At 43.2% G+C, this 23474-nt stretch overlaps 1 protein-coding gene and 1 long non-coding RNA gene across 4 annotated transcripts in view; one reads left to right on the forward strand and one right to left on the reverse strand.

Moving 5' to 3' along the window:
* Arhgap26 (Rho GTPase activating protein 26) overlaps positions 1 to 23474 on the forward strand; it is a 430094-nt gene that overhangs the window by 257694 nt on the left and 148926 nt on the right. For all 3 annotated transcript variants that reach the window (XM_031365552.1, XM_031365553.1, XM_031365554.1), the window contains 4 exons: positions 1400 to 1474; positions 15983 to 16070; positions 17652 to 17710; positions 19391 to 19496. In XM_031365552.1, coding sequence (XP_031221412.1) covers positions 1400 to 1474; positions 15983 to 16070; positions 17652 to 17710; positions 19391 to 19496 — 328 coding nt within the window. The remainder of the gene's footprint in view (positions 1 to 1399; positions 1475 to 15982; positions 16071 to 17651; positions 17711 to 19390; positions 19497 to 23474) is intronic.
* The window catches only part of LOC116087092, a 71555-nt gene continuing 66902 nt past the window's right edge, over positions 18822 to 23474 (reverse strand). The window contains exon 3 of the long non-coding RNA XR_004117248.1: positions 18822 to 19804. This is a non-coding gene — a long non-coding RNA (uncharacterized LOC116087092). The remainder of the gene's footprint in view (positions 19805 to 23474) is intronic.

A 23474-nucleotide genomic window follows, 5' to 3' on the forward strand; every position in this document is an offset into this window, starting at 1 on the left:
AGGAAAGGGGAGGAGAATGCAGAGTAAGGCACTGTCTCAAAAGGACTTACAAGGAAAGGGGAGGAGAACACAGAGAATAATTAGCAAAGGCAAAGCCAGAGAGCATCTAGACAAGCCAGTGTACTTACTTAAGGTGGGCTGTGTGTTCATTCATTTGAGCAGCTCAAACCAAGCGGGAACCCTAGTCACCTAAAATTCTTCTCAGAATCTGTGTTCACTATAAACCAGTAGCTTGTAAACCCCCTTGGCCACCAGAAGAAATTCTGAATATGATGTACACCTAAGAACTGAAAGGTGTTAGGAGAAGTGATATGAACTGGCTCTCACAATAAGAAGTTCACAGGGGACCTGGAGAGAAAGCGCAGCAGTTCCTGAGAGGTACCAGATGTGATGGACTTGAGCCAACAAGAAAGCCATTTTCAATCACTTGGTCTAAATTGTTCCCTGTTGGAGCTGAGGGGATTGATCATTAGTCTAGCATGAGGCCTTGAGTTTGATCCCCAAAACCCAAGTCAAAATGCTGGGCACGGGGGCACACACTTGTGATCTCAGTACTAGAGAAGCAGAAACAAGATCTATAGGCTCACTGGCCACCCAGTGAAACCATATTGATGAACCCTAGGCCAAGGAGAGATCCCATGTCAAAGGAGATAGGTGGCATTCTGACGAATATTAGGTTGTCCTCTAGCCACCATATGCATGTACACACATGCAGACCCACACACGAGAGCAGGCATAGACCACATACGTTCACACATCAAATGCATGCATTCGGATTGCCTCCTTTTGTAAGAGGCCCAGAGGCTCCCTAGAGTCCACAAATTTCAGTAAATGGAACTTCTGTCGCTTGATTTCTGTCTTTGTGTAAGTTGTTCACAGTAAACACCTTTGCTCTAACTGTGATGGATTTTCTGATTTCTCAATCTTGACAAACATTCCCTAAGATGGAAAACATCCTTACCCTTTAGTATTTTTTATGCTGTGTGTAAAAATAGATGGAAAGTTATTTATCTTCTTCTGTGAACGATTTTATTTTAAAGTCATGCCACTTTAGATTTTGAATGTAAGAATTGGTTAAACACTACATCTTTAAAATAATGTATTTTGCATCTTTAAAAATCTTCATCTGCTGTCTTTGGCAAGAGAGGAGGGAAGTTTCTTTCCTACCAGCGACCCGGCTAAGGCAAGGGCTAGTGTGTGCACCACATCCATGAATCCTTAGGCAGCCGTGCCAAATCCCACTCACTTGCTAAGAGTTGAGCTGAGTGGCAGGGAACTTTAATTACAGCAGCTTTTAGAAGGAGAGAGAAAACAAAGGAAAACCAGAAGAGCATTTGGCCTGGTTGGCCTGATCGTGTTCTGATGCTCGTCTAATTATCATCATCTTTCTTCTTCTCAGGGATCAACGAACAGGGACTCTACCGAATCGTGGGGGTCAACTCCAGAGTGCAAAAGTTGCTGAGTGTCCTGATGGGTGAGTTCAGCAGTGGCTTTCTCAGGCATGTCCCTTGGGCTTCCTCCGAGCTTTCCTGGTTTCTAGGTAGCCTCTGGGTTAGGAATTAGGGTATCCGATGCCCATGACAAGCAACCCACCCTGCTGGCTAGACGTGGCTGTGGGCAGAAACAAGAGAGGCTCTGAGTGAGCCTTTGTAAGATTGAAATAAAATGGTGGGACCAAGCACCTCACAGTCTTCAGACTCAGCACTCCAGTCCAAGTGCTGCTTGTTCACTCAAATCACTGCCACTCGCTGCTCTGTCCTTAATAGCTCATGACTCCTCCTGTCCTCTTTTGAGGCAGTTATTTAGTAGGACACACCCCATGCCCAAGCAATGGCATCTTCCTAGCCTGTAAGGACCTCAGGGCTCACGTTCCTGATACCTAGCGTGTCATGTAACCTTCAGATAAAATGTCTATATGCAGATCAGACTCAAGACTCTCTCTTGCTTCTAGATTTTTAAGCCGTCGCTTGATCAGGAGAGCCTCCTCTGTCCCCAGCTGCTGTATAAATAGAAAGCCACTACCTCCAAATGTGCAGTGTTTGAATCAAAATCCATGAGCCAAAGTTGCCTAGGCTGCAGATATCCTGTATTTTTAGCCATGCAGCCAGCTTCAGTGAGTCACATGGATCTAAATGGCAAACAGATCAAATTTCATAGATCAGTGGCTGTTGTCCATGTCCACAAAAGCCGTAGCCTGGTACTTGGGAAGATTAACTCTCAGTCTGGCTCTAACGTGGCATTTCAGGCGAGGGCCTTTCTCCTGTGTTTGTCACTTCTTTGTCACTCCAGTTTCTGAAAATAGCTTTCGTATGAGCAGCACTCTATTCCTTTGTATGGGCCAGAAGTATTCACTCTGCAGTCAAGGCTCCTCGGTGTCATGAGTTACACTGAGAGCCACAGTTGGGAAGCATGGTGCACGGCAGGCTCATCTACACTCGTGTCCCACTCTTCAGTTCTGATGTAGGATGTGGTTTCATTATTTTTAAATTTTTGAAATAATTGTGAGAGACAAATGGATGTGGATGGATCTTCTGCACCCTTTACTCAGATTCCTCCAATTACTGTTTCTTACCAGGCTCTGTTTCCATACTACAATAAGATACTGGTATCAATATAGCCCATATGAGAGAGTTTCTACTCTCATAATGGCCTTGGGTTCCTTTTTATGTCTACTCCTATGCCTTACCTCCTTACACACAATCCCTAACCCTGGTGACCAGGAGTTTATTCTTTTTTTTTCCTCTAAATTTTGTCACTTTGAAGTCACTAGTTATATAAATGGAATAATAGATTGTATAAGATTTGAGGGTTGAATATCTTTTTTTAGTGCACTTAATTATTTCTAGATTTGATTAACTTGTATGTATCATTACTCGTTAATTTCTTTTTAACTGCTAAGTAGTATTCCATTGTATCGGCATACCACAGTTTAGCCATTTACCTGCTGCAGGACTTTGGGTTGTTTCCATTTTTAAGCTATAGATAATTTAGAGAGAATTTTTATGTGAGCATATGTTTATTCTCATAGAATAAAGTACCCAAGGGTTCTATTGTTGGGTGATATGTTAATGAGACTTAATTTTGAGAAATTCTAATATAAGGAAGAAGTAAGAGCTTAGCAGGTGTCAGCCTTCAGTCTTTCATTTCTGCTTAGGATCCGTAATGGGTTGCTAGATGATAGTGATATTAAATTTTAGAAAGAACTCTGTTGCCATTCTACAGAGTCCAGGTAGGGGTGCGATCTGCATGCACCTTAAGGCTGTTACCTAAATGTGGTCTTAGCACTTGATACGACCTGAATCTGGAGCTGGAGTAGCGAAGGGGAAAGAAGAATTCAGACTGAGCAAATATAAGCAATAGCATGGCAGAGGCAGGCTGCATGGTAAATGCAGAGGCTATTGCTGCTGTGGGAGTGATTTGGGGCTGAAAGAGGACAATTAGTGCTGAAGAGCTAAGGTGGCCTTTTCTGCTGACCTACCAAGTACTGTGCTGAAAAGCTTAGGAGCCTTTTTTCTCCCACAAAGGAAATAATGCACTCTTAAAAGTTCTAAGTGGTAAAGATACATGCATCATGGAAAGAGTCAGGAGTAGGATTTAGAATAGTTTGCACAAATAAAAGGCATTTGCTCATGTGGCTGGTTCATCCAAAAAGACAGCTGCATGCAGGGTGCAGAGACTCTCTACTGCCCTCACTATGAGCCCTTTTCCTTCCTTCTTCCTTCTAGTTTCTCATCATCTGTGTCCTTTTCTGGCCTTGGCTTTGTTCTCTCTGGGAGTGTCCCAGATAGACCCAGTCACTGCAGTCTTTTGAGCTTGCATCATTCAGAAGAGTGTCTTTTGGGTGACAGTTTTGGCAGTAGGCCACAGGGAGAACTTTGATTGGCCAATGTGGGCCAGTCACATGATAAACTTTTCAATTTGGAGCCAATCACATTATCCTCAACAGATGGAAGCATATGGCCTGGAGCTCCTGCCTATGTCTGGGCCGGAGTAGAGAGAGCAGGATTGTTGTTAAGAAAGGGGAGGTATACTTTCCTGGAGTAGTGGTTGTTGTGCTAATGAAGTGTGACCAGCACAGCAGTAGCAAGATTAGATTCTAGCAGTAGGTGAACAGCATAACAGAAAGTGGCACACATATGTGGTCATGGATGGGCCCTGGAAGGTGGCAATAGGTAAGGCAGAGAATACCTCATCAGGGGCTGGACCAAAGAGCTGTGGCTTCGTAGTCACTATTTTATAGAGAGAGAGCACCAAGATGGAGCTTCAAATAGAATTCAAAGATGACAATGTGAGGTGACACTATTGAAAAGAAATGCAGTCTTCTAAAAAAAAAAAGACTGCTAGTCTTCTAAAAAAAAAAGGAGCTCCATTTTGAACAAAGGAGATGTACTTAAAGGCTGAGGTTCTAAGTATTGTTCTCCATAGCCCCCCAAGAAAGAACGGTCCTCGCTCTCATCCTTATCCTAGATACAGGGAAAGTAGTCATTACTGTCTGAAGAATGTCATGAAAGAGTAACAACTAGCGGCTGACAGTCACAAGGCCAGCTCCTCGGCCAGGAGGACATACCAGATAGACTAGAATATAAATGATCCTCCGGGGTAGAGCTGACTACAGTGTAAGGTCGAACCTAATGCCAAGAATGTGACCTGTGAGTCTATCAGTCAAGGGAATCTAGCACTCTTGCAGTTGTCAGGCCAGTGCACTAGGTCTGCCTCTCTTCCCTCTTCTGAGTATGCTGTTAGAACATCCTCATCAATTCTTGGTACCACCGCTGGTCTGGCCTAGCCAATGGTATAGAATATAATCTGCTGTAGATCACCAACCCTTCAGGGCTCAGAGTGAAGCACATACCCACTCCCCGTCTGTTCTCACCCTTTTTGTACCGAGCTACATGCAGATTCTACATTGCTTTCACTTGTTCCAGTGCGTTCCTAACTGGATTTGTGTGCTCTGCTGTTGTGTGCAAATAAGGCCTGGGATTAAAACCAGACACTAACTTCAGTTACTTACTCATTTCTTGTATTCTTACTTCACTGCAGACTGTAGGCGGGATGGGGACTGAGAGCCAATGTGTTGAGAGTATCTTTGTTTTACTTATTAGAGCGCCTTAAGAAAGCTTATTAGAATTCCTCAGAGCCTCTGCAGTGTCCCCTGCACTTCATGCTGGTGTCCTGCCAAGAACCGCCCTGTTTACTTCCTAGCAACAGAGGATAAGAGTCTTTGAGTAGTAAAGAAGTCTCAGAAAGACTTTCAGACTTTCTGAAACAGAATATATGTACTGCCCTGGCCCCCCATACTGTTAAGTGAAGTTAAATGTTTACAACTTTTTCCAAACACTGCATATACAAACATTCCCACATTCTCCCCCTACACACACACACATGTACACGCACACCAGCTACATTCTTGCTCATTACATTTCTGTTTCTTTCCCTGTCCATCTCTGTATATTTTTTAAATTAAGCTACATTGTGTGTGCGTGTCTGTGTGTCTGTGTGTGTGCTGGGCACACATGCATGTATATGTGTATAAGGAGGAAAGGGGACAACATATGGGTTTACATTTTCTTCTATTCTGTTTGTCCCAGGTAGGAACTCGGGTTGTCAGGCTTAGAGGCAAGTATAATACACTGAGCCATCTTGCTGACCTCTACCCACTTCTAATTATTTTAAATAATTCAATTCCCTTCTTTGTTTAAAAATTATGAGTAGTCATTGGTGAAATTTCACAAAAATACAAAATCATAAAGAAGAAAATAAGAGTCCTTTAGAGCAGAGCCAACCTTTATTGATGGCTTTATTGTATATGAGACTTTCGGATCATAGCCCCCTTTAAGTCATATATACCAGCATGTAGTAAGTGAATAAGCATAGCATACTGTGTAATATGGTTGCAACACAGGGCATGCGCACTCGAGGCTTTCTAACAGGCTGTACTCATACAACACTGCAGTGTCTTTTCCCATGGGAAGTCCTGCTGTGGCATTGCTCTTGCAGGTACACTCCTTGTAGATATACCAGTGCCTCTGAATCAGTCTTCAGACGGGAGTCCTGAGGGGCAAAGGGGCAGAGGAGAGCATGCGCTTTGGAAGTAGACACACTGCTAATTCTTTTCATTGTAGACAAATGGTTTCAATGGCCCATTCTTCCGTCTCCTGCTCCATATAATAGCCTGGCCCACAGAACTGAGAGCATGAGATGAGAAGATGCGCGAGCGTTGCTGAGTCAGAGCCCGCACACGCTATGAAATGCTCGCAGGTCCTATGTCCTTGCAGTCTACCTCACAATGTTGAGTTGCTGGGCCAGGCTCTGTATCTGCCTTCAGCCTCTTTACCCGCTGTTGCCAAGCTCACTGTCAGCAAGCAGAAACAGCCATGCTCGGTGGCACTTGTTTTTTGTGAATAATATATGTAAAAGATGTATTTCCCTCCCCGTTAACCTTTCATTCTGTGGTTTTGGATTAAGTTGGATATTTTGAACATGTTCATTGTTGCTGATAGAAGTAGATGTTTTTGCCTGCTTTTATTCTTAGCATTATTTGGTGTTGTTGTTGTTGTTTTCATTGTTTGATGTAAGTTTAACATTTGGAAGCGGTATCAGCAGCATTTTTCATCTAAGTTTTCATGTCCTAAGCTTTTTGTTTTCCCTTTTCCTTTTGTCCTCATTTTAAAGTTGTATGAAGCCAATCTCTCATTCCTTCTTCTTGATGAGAATTATATGTTAAGAGACTCTCTTCATTCCAAGATCATAAAAACATTTTGCCTTTCTTAAAGCTCATCTGTGGACTGGCAATCCAGCTCAGCAAATAGAGGTGCTTGCTGCCAAGTCAGATAACCTGAAACTGATCCCCTGAATATGCATGGTGGAAAGAAAGGGTCAACTCCGCAAGTTCTCTTCTGACCTCTATACATGTTCAACAGCACACATACGTGTACACACACTTTCCAAAAGAAATAAGCATGTTTATAAATGAATGTAAAAAATGTTTAAAGTCATTTGGATTATATTCAAAGCGTAAACTTTCCTTTTCCTCAAATATGTATGCTGTTGACTGATACCTATAGAAGGAGAAACTTTTCCACTCTCAACTACTTTAAATATCACCTGTGAGCACTTCTAACAGTGACTGGGTCCTTGAGGGAGCTTTTAGAGGTAGATTTTCTTTCTTTTTTTTTTTTTTTTCCAGACAGGGTTTCTCTGTATAGCCTTGGCTGTCCTGGAACTCACTCTGTAGACCAGGCTGGCCTCGAACTCAGAAATCCGCCCGCCTCTGCCTCCCAAGTGCTGGGATTAAAGGCATGTGCCACCACCGCCCGGCTTTAGAGGTGGATTTCTTAAAGAACAAATCCCGTTTCACTTTGTTGTTCTGTTAACCTGGTCCCGAGTCCTTTCCTTGGGGTTTTGCTGTTTCCCTTATTCTTAGTGTTCTTGGAAAGTTATCGGGCCTGCCCCTTAATCCCTATCACTCATTTAGACTTTGGTTAATCTCTGTTGTGTCCTTGTCATGTAGTTGAATCTTCAGTGTCTTTAATGGTACACTCGGCTTCTGTTTGCTCCGCCAGCCGTTGCCTTTTCTGTGTCATTCTGTCTCTCCCTTTGGCAGCTCATTTCATGGTGTCCACCTTTTCTTTAATGAGTTCCTTTTACATTACAGAGTAGGTGCTTTCAGTGCTTTGCTTCCTGTATTCTATACCAACAGTCACTGCACAGGCTTCCACGGGAAGCTTAAGTCTCTTTGCTGCTGACTTCACTCTGAATAGATTCTCCTTGGTCTGCAGTCACTTCCCCGAGTCCTATTCCAGAGTCACTCTCTTCTATGGCATTGAAGGGCTGTTGTACGAGATGCCAGCCAAATCCGAGTCAGTCATAAATCTTTTATCTTGTATGGCTCTTTAGTCCTGAACAATTCCTCCTGGCCCTACTCTGCTTAAGATCTTGGAAGAACTGGAGTATGAAACTGAATCCGAAGCCTTCTTTTCTTGTTCTTTTGCTGATTTTTCAAGGACTACCTCCTGCCTTTTTTGTGTTTGTTTTGTTTTGTTATTGGGTCTCTCATGTAGCTCGGCTGATATCAGACTTACTACATGCACATACACAAAGAGACACATACACACGTACATTAGTACACAGAGGCAAACGTTGTGTGTATATGTTTTGCCAAGCTAAAGATGACCTCGAAGCCCTGATCCCTTGCTCTCCACCTTTAGAGTGCTGGGCTTACAGGTCTCACTACCCCTCAGAATTCATTCATCATGCTATAAAGTGTTCTTGCACCACCGCTGCCCAGCTGAGGTAGGCCTCAGTGTCTAGGTTCTCTTCTCAGAGCTGTGGTAGGGCTGTGGTAGGCCTGTGGAGAGCAGCCTCCCCTCCAGCAGTGCAGGAAAGGAGAGGCCTGACTGCCTCCTAGGACGCCATGCTCTGCCGGAGGCTATCACCTGCCGCGGTGCTCTCAAAGGCTTTCTCTGGGCCTTCTCTAAGCCCCAGCTCTGGCAGAGTTAACTAAAAGACTTCTTTGCTGTGCTGTTGAAGCCTCTTGTCCCTTTCTTCTGTGTGTCTTCATTAATATTTAACTGTGATGGCCAAGAAATGCAGATTCAGCATTGCTGGTTCTCTCCTCCCGTGCTGTCCATGTCCCTCTAGGTTAGAATTACAGTGAGCACAGGGGAGGTGGTAAAGAGCACTGCTTTAAGTCACCAGATTACAGGCAGTATTCTTCCCCTCCTGTGTCCAGCCATGAACTAGCCTGCCCTGTCCCTCTGGAACTGTGACGGTCTGCATTCCTTTCTTCTGTGCCCTCATTTCCCACACACTTTCACACATTGTCATATATAAAAGCAACTAAGGACTTCTTTCAGAAGAGTATCACAAGGAGCAGGCAATTCTTCACAATGACTTCTGAGACCTGAAGCTTACACTATAACAAGTAGAAACAACCCAGACTGAAGACTGTACCCAAGGGAAAGTAGGAAACTGGGAGCCAGGCAGAGGGTGGTATGCCATGATCCTGAGTTCCCAGAGAGGGGAGATCACAGATGGAGACTCCCCGCCCCCACTCTGGCACCCATCACCACCCTGCCTATAAGGATGCTGCAAGAACCAGGAAGAGAGAGACCCCAGACAGTAGGGGCTTTTCAGTCCCAAAACACAAGTGGTTGTAGGTGTTTTGGATTCTTAGACCTGACATAAAGGAAGTTGCTAAGTTTTTTAAGTTTCTGTGACTTTTATAGTTAGAAAACAGAGTAACCAAATTTGCTTCTCAAATTGCCAAATATTAATTCTAGCCTTGTGGGAATGACCTGTGGGGTAAGTGAAGTATGATATACAAGGAGGGTGGTATATAGGTAGACACTATGTTTTCCTCTAAGTTGTTAACGGTGATGGAGAACATGAAAGGCTCAGGAAGAGTTGATAGTTTACTGTTTATAGTCAACAAAACAGAGTTCTCATTTAGTGGAAGACTGGGTGGTATTTTGGAAGGGCAGATAGGCATGTCAGTGCAACAGACACAAGATCCCAGAAACAGAAGCAGCACATGCTTGATTCTTGGATAAAGGGCTCCAGGGGAGAGTAGAGTCTTTTAAGCAAGTACTATGGAACAATTTGGCATCCCATATGAGGGTGGATGAAATGAGGTCTCTCCTGAACCCTAAGTGTAAAGGTTCTTGAAATGTATCTTAGGAGCAGACACTGTAAACCCTCTAATGGCAAACAAAGCAGAAAGCAGAAATGTCTCCATGACCTGTTTTTTTTTTTTTTTTTTGATTTTTCGAGACAGGGTTTCTCTGCATACCCTGGCTGTCTCTGGAACTCACTCTGTAGACCAGGCGGGCCTCAAACTCAGAAATCCACCTGCCTCTGCCTCCCAAGTGCTGGGATTAAAGGCATGCGCCACCACCGCCCGGCTAATGACCTGGTTTTTAAAGAACTTTTGTAACTGGAACACAAGGAAGAACTCTTAGGAAAGTATGTTAGGTTGAACTACATTTATCAAGTCCCCAACACACATACAGCAGAGGACTGCTGGGCCTGTGTTCATTCAGAGATAATGAGGTCAGGTAGGGTGGAAGGGTGGGGACATCCACGTGGAGACAGGGTGATGGGGAGGAGGTATGGGATGTGGAACAGTTGGAGGGTGGATGGGGGGGGGTGGATAAAGTATGGAGTGAAAACATTTCATTCCTTCTTAAAAGGGAGAACAAAATACCCATGGAAGGAGTTGGAGAGACTAACTATGGAGCAGAGATTGAAGGAAGGACAATCCAGCCTGATAAAGCTGTCTCCTGAAAGGCTCTGACAGTACCTGACTAATACAGAAGTAGAGGCTCACAGCCATTCATTGAACTGAGTACAGGGTCCCCTGTGAAGGAGTTAGAGAAAGGACCTATGGAGCTGAGGGGTTTGCAGCCCCTTAGGATGAACAACAATATGAACTAACTAGTACCCTCAGAACTCCCAGGGACTCAACTACCAACCACCAACCAAGGAGTACACATGGTGGGACTGATTGCTCTGGAAGCATGTGTATAGTAGAGGATTGCAAAGTCAATCATCAATGGGAGGAGAGGTCTTTGGCCCTGTGAAGATTCTGTGCCCCAGTGTAGGGGAATGTCAGGGTCAATAAGTGGGAGAGGCTGGGGTAGCAAGCAGGGGGAGGAGGGAGGCAACAGGGGTTTGTTCTTGTTGGTTTTTGATTTTTTGTTTTTTGGTTTTTTTTGGAGGGGAAACTGGGAAAGGAGAAATCATATGACATGTAAATAAAAACAATATCTAATAAAAATAATAATCAAAAAAATTTAAAAAATAAAACTTTCTCTCTAAAAAAAGATATTCATGGTGGACCTACTGGTACAACCTCTAAACCCCAGCTATTTGGAAGGCTGAAGCAGGAAAATGACAAGTTCAAGGCTAACTTGGATCACTTGATATAACTCTCGTTTAAGATTTAAAAATACAAGAAAGATAGAACGTGTAACTCAGTGTTATATAGTTGCCTAAAATGCATGAGGGCCCAAAGTCAATCTATAGAGAATTTTTTTTTCAAAAGGCAAAGGTAAGTTATGAATTTGGAGAAAGTATTTATAAAAATGTATTTATAATCAGTGTTTTGTAACTATAATTATTTTCAAACTCTTCATTCTTAAGACAGTACCCCAATTTTTAAAATAGACAAAAATATTGAAAAGAATGATTGGTTAAAGAAAGTATACAAAGAAAAAATATGACACGTGAAGATGGCTCACACCATTGTGTGTGTGAAGAGGCAGTGCCTCGTAGAACAGCTGAAGTTAAAGTGCCTGACTGATGCATGCTGTACAGAGAGGCCTGAGGTGGCCCTTGCTCTCACATTCTGTTGTTTGGAATGCAAATTGTCCTGACATTTTGGAAGGCAATTGACCATTTCATCTAAAGGAAAACATTCTCATCATTGGTGTTCTTGTAGGTTTTGACATAGTTCTGCTTGTGGATGCAGCATTTACCGAAGAGATAAAAAACATGGCCGGAGAAAGCCTATGTGCAAATGCTTGTAGTAGCTTTTTTCATAGCAGCTACAACTGGAAAGCTCCCAGATGTCCATCATCCGGAGAATGGATAAACAAATTATGGCACACCCAGAACACTGAATACGACTCAGTAATAAAAGGATTAAACTACTGTACTTGTAACAATGTGGCTGCATTTCAGAAGTGTTATGCTATGGGCAGCTGTTGCCAGGGGTGCCGGCAGAAGAAAGCTGAGTGTGATGGAGCATCCAGAGTTCTGGGGTGTGGGAGCACCTGGCTGGTGGTGGGAGCTCCCTGAATATTTATTCAGTTCAGAAAGTGTGGGGCTGTGCAGGTGTAGAATAGTTAAGTATGCACTCAAATGCAGAAGAGTGCCCTGCATCTGTCTTCCCTGGAAAAAGTGCAAATTCAAACATTGACATAACTTACAAAACAAGCAAACCAACAAACTCCTTTGACTGGTAAGGATCTTAGTCCGACTGCATGCTGTCTCGAGGGCATGAGAAGTACTCACTCAGCCTTAAACCTCTGAGAGCATCTCGAGTAGAATTTTCAGAAACTTAAAGCTCACAGATTTTTTGATCCAGAAAGTCTACTTTCAGGAATTATTTCTACAAGGAAGATCTGCCAAGAAACAGTATGTCCGTGTCTATCACAGTAACAAGGATACAACTAAAATTTTCTTTATAAAAGGACATGAGGTCAAAAATGGTATAGTGTATATGCAAAGTGAAGTACTCAGAAGTCCATATATTTGTGTATGGATGTTGGATCATTTTGTAGGAAATTGTCAAATGAAAGCTCTATGAAAATGGCAGGTGGTGTGTGCTTCCATTTCTGTTTTGTGGCACTGAGGATCAAACCCAGGACCATTTGTCTTCTAAAAGAAACATATGTGTATATCATATATATACATAGACCACAATATATGTATATATGCATACACACATACACATTCATATACATATTTTAATGATATTACAAGTTGACTGTGTTGTAAAAAAGGTTTACTGTTCATTGTATACACATGCTTTCAGTTTCTTCTCTTTTGTCATTGGGGCATGTGCCTGTGTGTGCCTGTCTTCATGCTGTATGTGAGTATCTGTGTGTGTGTATGAGCATATGCCCTGCATGTGTGTAGATAGACCAGAAGTTGGTGCTGGGCATCTTCCTCTGTCACTTCACACCTTACTTTTGAGGCAGGGTCTCTCTACTGAGCTTGCGGCTCACAGCGCCTGGATTGCCTGCTCAGTGAACTCCAGGGGTCCTCTCATCTTGGCTTCCCCAACACGCTACAGGCTTACCCCTTCATACCTAGCTTTTTATGCAGGCACTGGAGATACGACCTCAAGTCTTTATGCTTACATATCGAGCACCCTAATCATTAATCCACCTCCTAGTCCTTCATTAATTTTTTTTTTCAATTAAATGTATAAATGAACCTAGCCCAACCGGAAAATATTTAACTGGCACCATGCTACAGTGGGTCATTTTGGACAAATATAAGCTTAGGTAGTGACTGAATTTCTTTTACTTTTGGTGTACCAAGTGGTGCTCAGAAACTAACTTTGTGTGACCTAAGACAGCTTCCTGTTAGGAGCACAGTATCCATTGGCTCTGTGTCGCCTGATTCTCTGGATTCCTGTGGTGGCAGGTGAGAGAGAGTTCCTAGTCCGGTTTGTCACTCACATGCCCTCTTCAACACTGTGCTGACATCTCAGTGCATGTTTATCTCACTAAGTTCTGCAGTGTTTGGGGGGTAGGGTGGGGAGAAAGGTCCAAGTTCTACGGAGATGCCCAGATACCACCAGGACATCCCCTTAAGCAATGGAAGGAAGGGAAGGCGGGAGAGAAGGAGGGAGGTAGGGAGGTATAGAAACAGGCCAGTGTTTATGGGGTAACTTGGGTGGTTGTGTTCAATTTAGTTTGGACATTAAATGAATTAAAATGGACACATTCAAGTTATGAGCCTTGCCTCATCAGTGCTATAAAAAGCCTTCCAGCCGGACTGTCATTTGACTCTCCTCCCTGTAATGTTATGCAATATTCCTATGGTTACAGAGCCCAAAAAAGTGGAAGCTAATGATTAGTTTGCTAAATGCGGTTCATGGAACAGTTCACAACTCTCAGGCCTGCCAACTGCCGCCGCTGTCCCTGTGTGTTCTCCTTTCTGGGGTGGAAGTTGGATCGTTCCTCAGAAAAATGTACAGTAACATTTGTCTTGAATCCAGAAATCAAGGAGGGCAGCAGTGCTCATGCGCCTTGGGGACAGAGTGGGGGAAGGTCACGCCAAACACAGCGCCTGCCCGAATGCCTTGGGCTTCAGCAGTCTGTGTCCGAGTCTGTCTGCAGGAGGAAAACAGGAGGCTTCAGATGACAGAGAAGGAAAAGAATTAATGTCTCAGAGATCAGGACACTAAGAAAATAACACTTTTAAGCTGTTAAGGACATCTGCCATAAGAGAACTGTGTGGGATTTATTTTCTATGAATATGCTTCTTCATTGTTTGTGCGTCAAGAAAGTCTTATCGCCCTTGGTCATGTGTGAACACTGCACAAGTGTCCTGCCTTTTTGAACTGCAAAGTTTGTGAGCTAAAACCTTTCTCTGCCTCATCTGTAAATATATGTCAGTGGAACACCCTGCATAGGAGGGGCCAGCTGCAATTGTGTGTTCTTTCTTGAGAATTACAGGTTAAATCCTTAAGCCATTCAGGACTATTTGACCTCATCCCACTAGCATGAACGTGGGTTCTTTCTCGTCAGACAGAACACTATGCCTGGTGACTCATCTCCTTTCCCAGTGGAAATGAACTTAGCCCTGTAGGCAGAAACCCTTGCTTGGCGTTCAGTCTTCGGAACTATTGAGAAAGAGGTAGTCCGGTTTCAGTCTCTATTTACCTGACATGCCATTTAAATATCAAACTGGAAAACCAGATCTAAGTCGCCATGCATCTTTTCTTACTCTTTCAAAAGGTGGGGAATATGAACTAGGGTCAACCAAGTAAAGGCACACCACTTCTCTGGTGTCCTTGTGACTGGCTCAGATCTGGCTTGTTTGACTAAAAAGGCATGCCTAGGTTCAAGCGCTGAGCCTGTCACCCAGAGCCACTCTCTCTCTTTTCTGGCTTTGTTTTGTAGGCTTTCTCTTGAGGTCCCTAATGGTGGGTCTTGCCACTTACATAACCTTCTTGAATCAATCACACCAAACGGCACCTTACCTCCCAGAATAGTCATGAACTTTGTGACAACTTGAGGAAGGCTGGTCCTGAACCATCCCTGAGTTGGTTCATGGTACCCTGAGTCGTGCCTTTGAGCCATGTGAACTGACTTTGCTTCTCAAGTGTAGATGGAATAATAAGAAAGGGAGTCCCAGTGAGGAGTGAGGTGCTGTGCAGAGGAGGAAGGGAATGTGAGCTGGGCTGGCTGGGCATAGCTTGCTCTTGAGACTGCCTGTGCAATGGTGGGCCTTGCCTCCACACACCTAAAGGCTCTACTGTCTCCCTGCCTGCCCCTTTGGTATGTGGCCTGGCCCAACTTGCCAGTGACAGTGGTCCCCGATGGCCCATGAGGCTGTTCATCGTGCAATTCTCAGCGGTCGGTGGGTTGCTCTGGACCGCTGTGTGAGCTTTTTGTCAGTCATGAATTTACTTAAAATGCATTTGCCTAAAGTTGTATGCAAGAAGAGGCTGAAGAAGACGCCATCCGGAGCCAGCATGATTATGGTGGTACTCATTGTGCTTAAGTCAGTTGAAGAAAAATACTAGAAAAATAATGGAATCAAACCATACACAATTCAGAAAATATAAAAACCACAATTCTTACCACTTTAATACAATCATTATTATAATAGAAACTCCTTTGCTTTCAGCTAGTTTTATGTGTCTCAAAAATGTTTTGAATCTTGGTTTTCTTTTACTTACCATTATCTAATACAAGTATTTTCCATGTCATAAGTCATCAGTATTAATGTAATGCTAAGTATATAAAATAGCAATGTAATATCATATCAGGGAGGTACACTGTAATTCACTTAGCCACTCTCCTCGGATTAAACGTTGAGGCTGTCTCCTCCTTTTATTTTCCCCACTGAAGAGCGTGTGTTGTATGTGCCTGGTCTTTAACTTGATCCACGTGCTGTTTTATTCTCTGAAGCAAAATGGTGAGAAATGGAATTACTAGTTAGCAGGATCCAGGCATTTCCAAACTCTTGATGATCCATGTTGTCAAATCCCCTTTCAGTCTGTCGCATTGATATCAGCTGCCTCCTGAAATCTATGAGCCAAGTGCCTTCACCATATTCTTCTAACAACAGATGTTTGGATGTTTAAATGTTTCTCCAATGCAATAGGCCAAATAAATATCTTATTCTTTAATTTTTCACTTTTCTAGTTAGTGATGAGGTTGAGTGCTTTCCGTGTGTGAACATTTGCCATTATCATCTTTCATGCTTGGTTTTATTCCTTGTCTTGTCTCCATTTTAGACCCGAAAGCAGCCTCTGAGACAGACACTGACATCTGTGCTGAGTGGGAGATAAAGACTGTCACCAGCGCCCTGAAGACCTACCTGAGGTGGGGGTTTCCACTTGTAAACAGCAAGCCACCTAGTTAGCGTGCGTGCGTGCACGCGTGCGTACAGTTGGTCAGGAAGAAAGCAGTTTCATTGGCAGCCTCCGGAGAGCTGTTGGGTGGGTGTTGGGGATGTAGAAGCTGCTTCTGTGTGGGAGCATTAAGTTCAGTGGGTCAGGCAAATGGTAAATTGCCCGGGCTTGATGGGCTGTCACTGTGATGTGACATGAGTGATTTAGAAAGCCCTGATCTTAGTGATGTGTATTAAGATGATTAGCCTTAGCCTTCCCTGAATGATCTGTTAAAAAACAAGAACTGATATGTCACTGGATTGAGCAGATTTGATCATCTACCCAGTTTATTAACAACTGTTTGGAGCTTTTCACAGAAAAATATATTGCTTATATTGGTCCTTAAAAATGAGAGGGTAGATGTGGAAAAATTGCCATCTGAAAACTGCCATTTGGGGGAGGAGAAAGGAAATATTACCTTGTACTATTATATACAGTATCATTGGTCCCCTTTATCCCCCATTTGGACTATTGGCTCATGGCTTACCACTACCCCCACCTCTCTCTCTCTCTCTCTCTCTCTCTCTCTCTCTCTCTCTCTCTCTCTCTTTCTCTCTCTCTCTTGGCCCTGAAACGGACACTTAATAGGAACACTGTAATTCTGTGCTTTGATTATCTGAGAGGATGGGTTATAGTCTCAAACAGAGGAGAACTGGAATCATACATTGAATAAACCTCTCTACAGGCTTCATGAGGACTCAATGTGGCTAGACAGCAAAGGAGGTCACAGAAGAGAGTTGGTAGTGCAAACTTTATTTGGGACATTGTAACAAGTGAGATGCAGTTCAGGGCGTGGCTAAGAGTTGAGCTAGGGAAGCTAGGGTAGCTGATAGAAAGAAATTGAGCCACAAATGATGAAGAGTCTGTTTGGTTCTTACCTGGATTATCAGAAAAAGCTCATTTGTAGTTAATCAGGTTCACACCCGGCTGGTACAATGTCCTGTAGCCCTCTGATACTTTGAAGTAATATTCCTTTTGGAAACAAAATACCTATAAACATTTTTATGGTGTTTCTAGAAGCTCTAATTTCAACAACAAACTTCTAGAGAAACGAGAGTCTAAAGCAGCTAATGCAGATGTGTAGACACTTGCTTGTTTCTAGACATGCCCTAAAGTGCTCTTGTTCCTTCCCAGATGACTAACAAACCGAAAGGAAGTCTTTGGGTTTGGGTTGCGCTTCTGTATTAGCTCTCGATGCCCGTTAGCTCTGGATGCCCTGTGACTGATGTGTAGTGGGAGCTATCTGCTTCAAAAAGAGAGGAGGGCAGAGCTGTGCAAAGGCCAGTAAGGCCAGCACCTGGGAGGTGGAAGGAAGAGTGAGTTCCAGTCCATCCTTGGGCACATAACAAGACGTGCTTTCAGTCCCATTGCTACCCTGAGCCGCTATTGTGTCTCTGCGCCCTGAGTGTTTGAAAGGTGCTATGCTGTTTTGCAGTCTTCAGAGTGCTGCTCAGCAAGAGGGATCATTTTACCATGGAGCTGACATGTCTGTGTCTATATATTTTTATTCTAGAATGCTTCCGGGACCACTCATGATGTACCAGTTTCAAAGAAGTTTCATTAAAGCAGCAAGTAAGCATCTTTTAGTTGAAGTTTCAAGGAGAAAAGAATGGACGTTTCTATTTCAAGGAACACCCAGAATCCCAATATAAATATTACCTAGCCTAGTCACAGTCTGCATGCGAAATGCCTGCCCACAAGCTTATAGGACTCTGTCACAGTCTGCATGGGAAATGCCTGCCCACAAGCTTATAGGACTCTGTCACAGTCTGCATGCGAAATGCCTGCCCACAAGCTTATAGGACTCTGTCACAGTCTGCATGCGAAATGCCTGTCCACAAGCTTATAGGACTCTGTCACAGTCTGCGTGCGAAATGCCTGCCCACAAGCTTATAGGACTCTGTCACAGACTAAAAAGGAAATGGAATCAAGACCTCCAGGGGCCATTTCACAGTAGAAGAGAAAACCTTAAGAGCCAGTTTTATTGGCTGGAAGGGAGGGGGGGGAAGGAAAGAGAGATGAGACAGAAAAGCAATTTTGCCTTTCTAGTTTTGATAATTGGAGTTGTAACTTCATGGAGCTTTTTCTTTCCATCCTTAAAGTAACATTCAGCAAAATGAGTTAGACATTGCACACCTCCTAAATTGAGCAATGGAAGTGTTTCTTTGAGTATGGCACCTTTTATTGTAACTTCACAATCCTTTTTTCCACCCTATCTTCCCATTACAGCTTCTGATCATTCTTTGGCTATATCATCTAGGTTCTTAGTTCATATTACTGCTACTGAAATACATAGGAATTAGCTTCAAGCTAACCTAACCTAAGTATATTGGAATCTACGTGGGGCAGACCAGCAGTAATGGGGCAGTTAGATTCTCTATCAGATTTAAACCTGGCAGGACTGCTCTTGGTATTATGATGCCCATAGCTTGTGCCTCTCCCTGGATACTTTTAGCCTTTAGGGTTTGTTTACCCTGGTAACTACTACTGGCCTAATTTTATAGTACCTAATGTTCTGCTAGCCTTATATACTTGAGCTTGTCCTCACCAACAAGGAATAGAAAGCCATGGGAGAAAGCTTGGAATGAAGATGGTGTTTATGGGAATTCTTTCTCAAGAGTAATTCCAAGCCCACAGCAACCATTCTCTAATTAATCTTCACATCAGTTCTATAAATAGATATGGTGAATATTAGCAAATTATTTCCAAGAGAAACAGAGCCACTTCCCCAATTTGAATCAAAAGGTAGCAAGCTATAGAGTGACAGAAAGATTTAAATGTTTTATCTGCCACTGCATTTTTCATACTCCATTGGTATGCTACACATAACTTAAGCATAGCGGTGGTGTGTGTGTGTGTGTGTGATCTGGATATATCATTTTGAAACTTGAGACCTTGGTGATGTTCACATAAGATCTGTTTACCACTTCACAAGTGCATAAAGTTCCTTCTTTCCTTGAAATGAAGTTGGCCCTCGAGGGAGCCAGCTGCTCCCGTGTTTGTTCATTCCCTGGGTGTGGGGTTGACCAGCTCCATTTCATCACAGCCATTAGTTGGTTGAACTCTGATACAGAAAGCACACTGAAAGGCCTTCTAGAGCCTGTCACACTGGTCCTAAGCACACACGAAAGACAGGGTGGTAAATCCTTAAGAACCTCTTCCATGGGTTACTGCCAAGGCTTTAGTTCCCCCTTGGTCTTGCCCAATAACTTAGCTGTGACTCCAATACAACCTTACCCCTTTTCTTCACAGAGCTGGAAAACCAAGAGACTCGAGTCTCTGAGATCCATAGCCTTGTTCATCGGCTCCCGGAGAAGAATCGGCAGATGTTGCAGCTGCTCATGAACCACCTGGCCAAGTAGGTTCCTCCCCCACTATTGATTGCTCTTTCCTGACCCCAGAGAGTTCTGGCCTCCACAGGAAATCAGTGTGTATCTCTCCCACTGTTACATGAGGTAGGCTCGAGGCCCAGGAAAGAAGTCCGTCCAGTGGTAACTGTAGAGAACACATTTAGTTCCAGGCAGCCAAGGAACTTTTGCCAAGGAACCTGCAGAGGGCCACAGTGTAGCTCACCAGAGCTTGCCGGGGGACTCTCCAACCCAGAGTATGTCAGCCATTATTCCTAGATACCATGAAGTTTTCAGGGTTTATGAGTTCTTTTGATGTCTGCTCATCACAGCATTATGTTGTGTGGTTTCAGAACTTGGATTTGGAGCAAGGGTGCCCTGATTCCAGAGGTGTCTGTTCTTAAACCATTGACAAACCACAGGTTTACCCACTTCTTTGGTTCCCCATTCACCAAGTGTGGATAATAGACTGTCTTCATCTATAAGGCCATTGATTTTCAAACTTACCTTATTAAAGCCTTTGAAGAATCTTAGAGGGACTTATTTTTGGCAACGTCCTCTTGTCCTGCAACATCACCAGAGTGTTGAGTAGTCTTGTTTTTGTGCCAGAAGTTTTAACAGCATTGTGATGCTTTTGAATTTCAGTGTTTACTGTTGCCTCGCCTGTTTCTGAGTAGTCTTGATGAATTGGTTTGTGTTAGTTACATGTATGCCATGTTCTGACCTTTCTTAAATGGAGTATTCTTCATTATAGAAAGATAGTAGTGGTGGGATGCCAATAGGTAGAGTTCACTTAATTCATTAAGTCCCATACTCACTGAACTCATGTGCTGCAAATCTGCCCTGAACCAGTGCTTTGCTGGTGCCATTTAAGGAAACCTTCGGGGTGAGCTGACACTCATCTACAGGAGATTGTTACAGTTAGTTTCCCTTCATCTGTTTAGCATCTGATGCTGCCTTCCATTGTGGGGCACACATACATATACCATAAAGATTTTCAAGGCTGTTATAAAGAACCAAGGGTGCTTTGTGTATTGGCGAGAAACAAGTGAACAGAGGCAAGGAATTTTCCATTATTGATCACTTTTATTTTGGGATGCCTTATCTAGACTACATACTCAGAAATAATTGGGAAGCATGGTCCAGGAAATGTGAGCTTGCAGGGAGAATGCCTCCCGAATGTCAAAGGAACACCATGACGTTTGCTTAAAGTAATGGGAGCATGGGTTCAGAAAGCTGTCCCTGGTGCTCTCAAATGAACTTGGTGTTTGCTCCATACAACCCAGAGTTGAGCATTTGCTATCCTAGAAAGTTGGTTTCTGTCCTTACAAACAGAACTTTGCATACTCCAGACAGACACTGAAATGCGAGGTTCCAGGTGCACTCTCTGCTAAGTGTATGAGGGGTGCTTGTGACTGGCAATGGACACTGAATCTTCAAGTGTCTGTGAAGCCACCAGGAGCAGGTGAGAGAGAGAAGGGCTGGACATTAGCTAAAGGCTGGTTCTTTTCATAGCAATGAGAGCAGAATGAGCTTAGTTGGTGATCCATCAGAATCAAAATGAAAATTTCCCATTTATAAATTGTGGCTAGGATTAAGACTCTGTAAAGAGGGAAACAAAGCAATAAAACAAAACAGTCTATATTCCTAATACAGCTAGAGAATATGCAAGTTGTGCCTGTGGTGTTGATATCTTGCTTTGTCTTTCCCGACCCCTGCCTGGGGGTTATTTATTCCATATCTGGAGCCCCTTGTTTTATGTGGGGATAGCTGCCTTGGCCTTCTGCCATTACCTTGTTCATCTAAACATCAAGACGTCTACCAGTCACCCAGCTCTTGTACCTCTAACCTGTGGGTTAGAGCTGCTGAGGTGAAGCCCCGCAGAGCTTGCTTCCAGATGTAAGCTGCCCCTGAGTTTCCATTAGCGCTCAGGCGAGTTCTCAGGCCATACTTGAACTGTGTTCTGCTTACACTACTGTCCTTATTTCAGAGCCCAGCTGTAAGGGAAGCTGAACTTGGGGCGGGAGCTTTGTTTAATTCCAGTGTTCTCAGGTTCAGACTTATCCTAGGACTGGCCCAGGCTATTGTTCCCCCGCCACTTGCTTAATGGCCAGCTTCCTTCCTAAGTTTTGGTTTCAGGGCTGACTGCTGGAAAACCCAGTGTTTACTTCTCTTCTTACCTACTGTAGACCTCAGCCTCTGGTTCAAAGTCAGACAATAGGTATTGAAGCTGTTTGCTTTACATTTTCTTAAAGTTTTATATTTATATAAAATTTCTAGGAATTTTACATTAAATCTCAAGAAAAAAAGACATTTGGGGGATTGGCAGAGGCTTTTAAGGAAAAGTTAAAACTCCTGACCTCTAAAGCAAAATGATTACTAGGATGTAGCCAAGTCATGCAGTGGTTGTATCTGTTCCAGACCTCAGGGGGAAAATTGAAATTATAGGCAACCATGCGCATGTTTGTGTTGATCCAGCTTAAATCTACTATGATAATTAGATGTTTTCTATCTGTGCCTTGGGATCCAGTGTTCAGTCTGGAGTCACTTGCCTGCATGTGTGCTTGGAATCACTGCAGATGCTTGCTCAAGCTGGCACTTCTGGGCCATACTGAGACCCTTCTAGCAGCTGCTGCATTTCTGGGTTGTTTTCCAGAGAGCTAAGACACAAACAGACCTTTGAGACCCACTGGCCTGCAAGAGAGACCATTCAGAAAGAGTTCTGAGGAAAGGGAAATGGTATTAAAATGGAATATGAGTTGGAATTTTGGAGTATATTAATGATGGAAGAAGCAAATTGACTCTAAATATAAAAGATACCATTGTTATCATTAAATTGGTCTTTTAAAAAAAATTGTCTTGATTTCTCCAGATTTGGTATTAAATTGATCTCTAAGCACACGGATTTATTTTAAAATAGCACACAAAACATTTTCATTATGAAGGAAGTCATGTCCAGCTAGCTTTGGATCTCTATAGTTTTCCTTCCTTTAGTTTTCTGATTTGGGGGGGGGGGAGAAGGAGAGGGAGGGAGGGAGAGAGTGAGTTAGTTTCTGTGTCTTCACTAGGTAAGAATGGGGGCAGGTATGGCTCTACACAGAAATGAGAGAAAATTCCTGATCTTATAATGTTATAATTGTGGAATAAAAAAACAGTGGATGAGTAATAAAGACAGACTTCATGGTAGTTTCCTAATGTTTACATATTTGATGACTACAAGTATGTTGGCTATCCCCACACATATCATTCACAGTGCCTCATCCTTAACTTTATTACAGTGTCTGTGCTCTGTAGGAGGATTTCAAAGCATTCTCTATATATCAGGGGTCACTATTTAAAAGAAAAAAAAAACACTTTCAGAGCTGGTTTTCCCAAAATACTTCCTAAGAAATAAATCTTACTCTTTCATTTTTGATACAGTTCCCCTAGTGTGGCTATTCTCATAGATCTTGTCACAAGAAGATCTTGTATTGTTTAGGGTGTTTTGAGCTTCAATTACAAAAACACGTAATTCAAAATGGCTTAATAAAGGGATCTATTACATCCTTACAAAGACTCCATCCTGAGAGATGACTGATTTGTGGCTTCTGAAGGATCCAGGTTATTTCCTGCTCAGCCAGCCTGCTCTTGAGGTTGTAAGATGTTACCTAGTATCCCTGCACATCAGTGCTTGGCAAAGGCAGAGGGAACTGTTTCTTCTTGAGCTTCTTTAGGAGTTACAATGATGCTCCCCAAGATGTTCCCGGGCTCCCTTGGTCCAAAGCAGTTTTGAGCAAGAGGGTATAGGTTACAACAGACAGGATTTACCTGAGCTGCTGAGGGAAGCACAGACTCTAGAATGAAAACAGAGAAGGAGCTTTCTATAGGCAGCCGCATGTAGGCAGCTCGTAGAGTCTGCTTCAAGGAGCATTAGTGAAGTAATGGTAAGTAGACGTTAGGTTCACTAGAGATCTTCCTGTGGTGTGATGACTCAGTGGGAGACTTGGGAC

The sequence above is a fragment of the Mastomys coucha genome, unplaced genomic scaffold (genome assembly GCF_008632895.1).
Source record: "Mastomys coucha isolate ucsf_1 unplaced genomic scaffold, UCSF_Mcou_1 pScaffold13, whole genome shotgun sequence".
NCBI classification, from domain to species: Eukaryota; Metazoa; Chordata; class Mammalia; order Rodentia; family Muridae; genus Mastomys; species Mastomys coucha.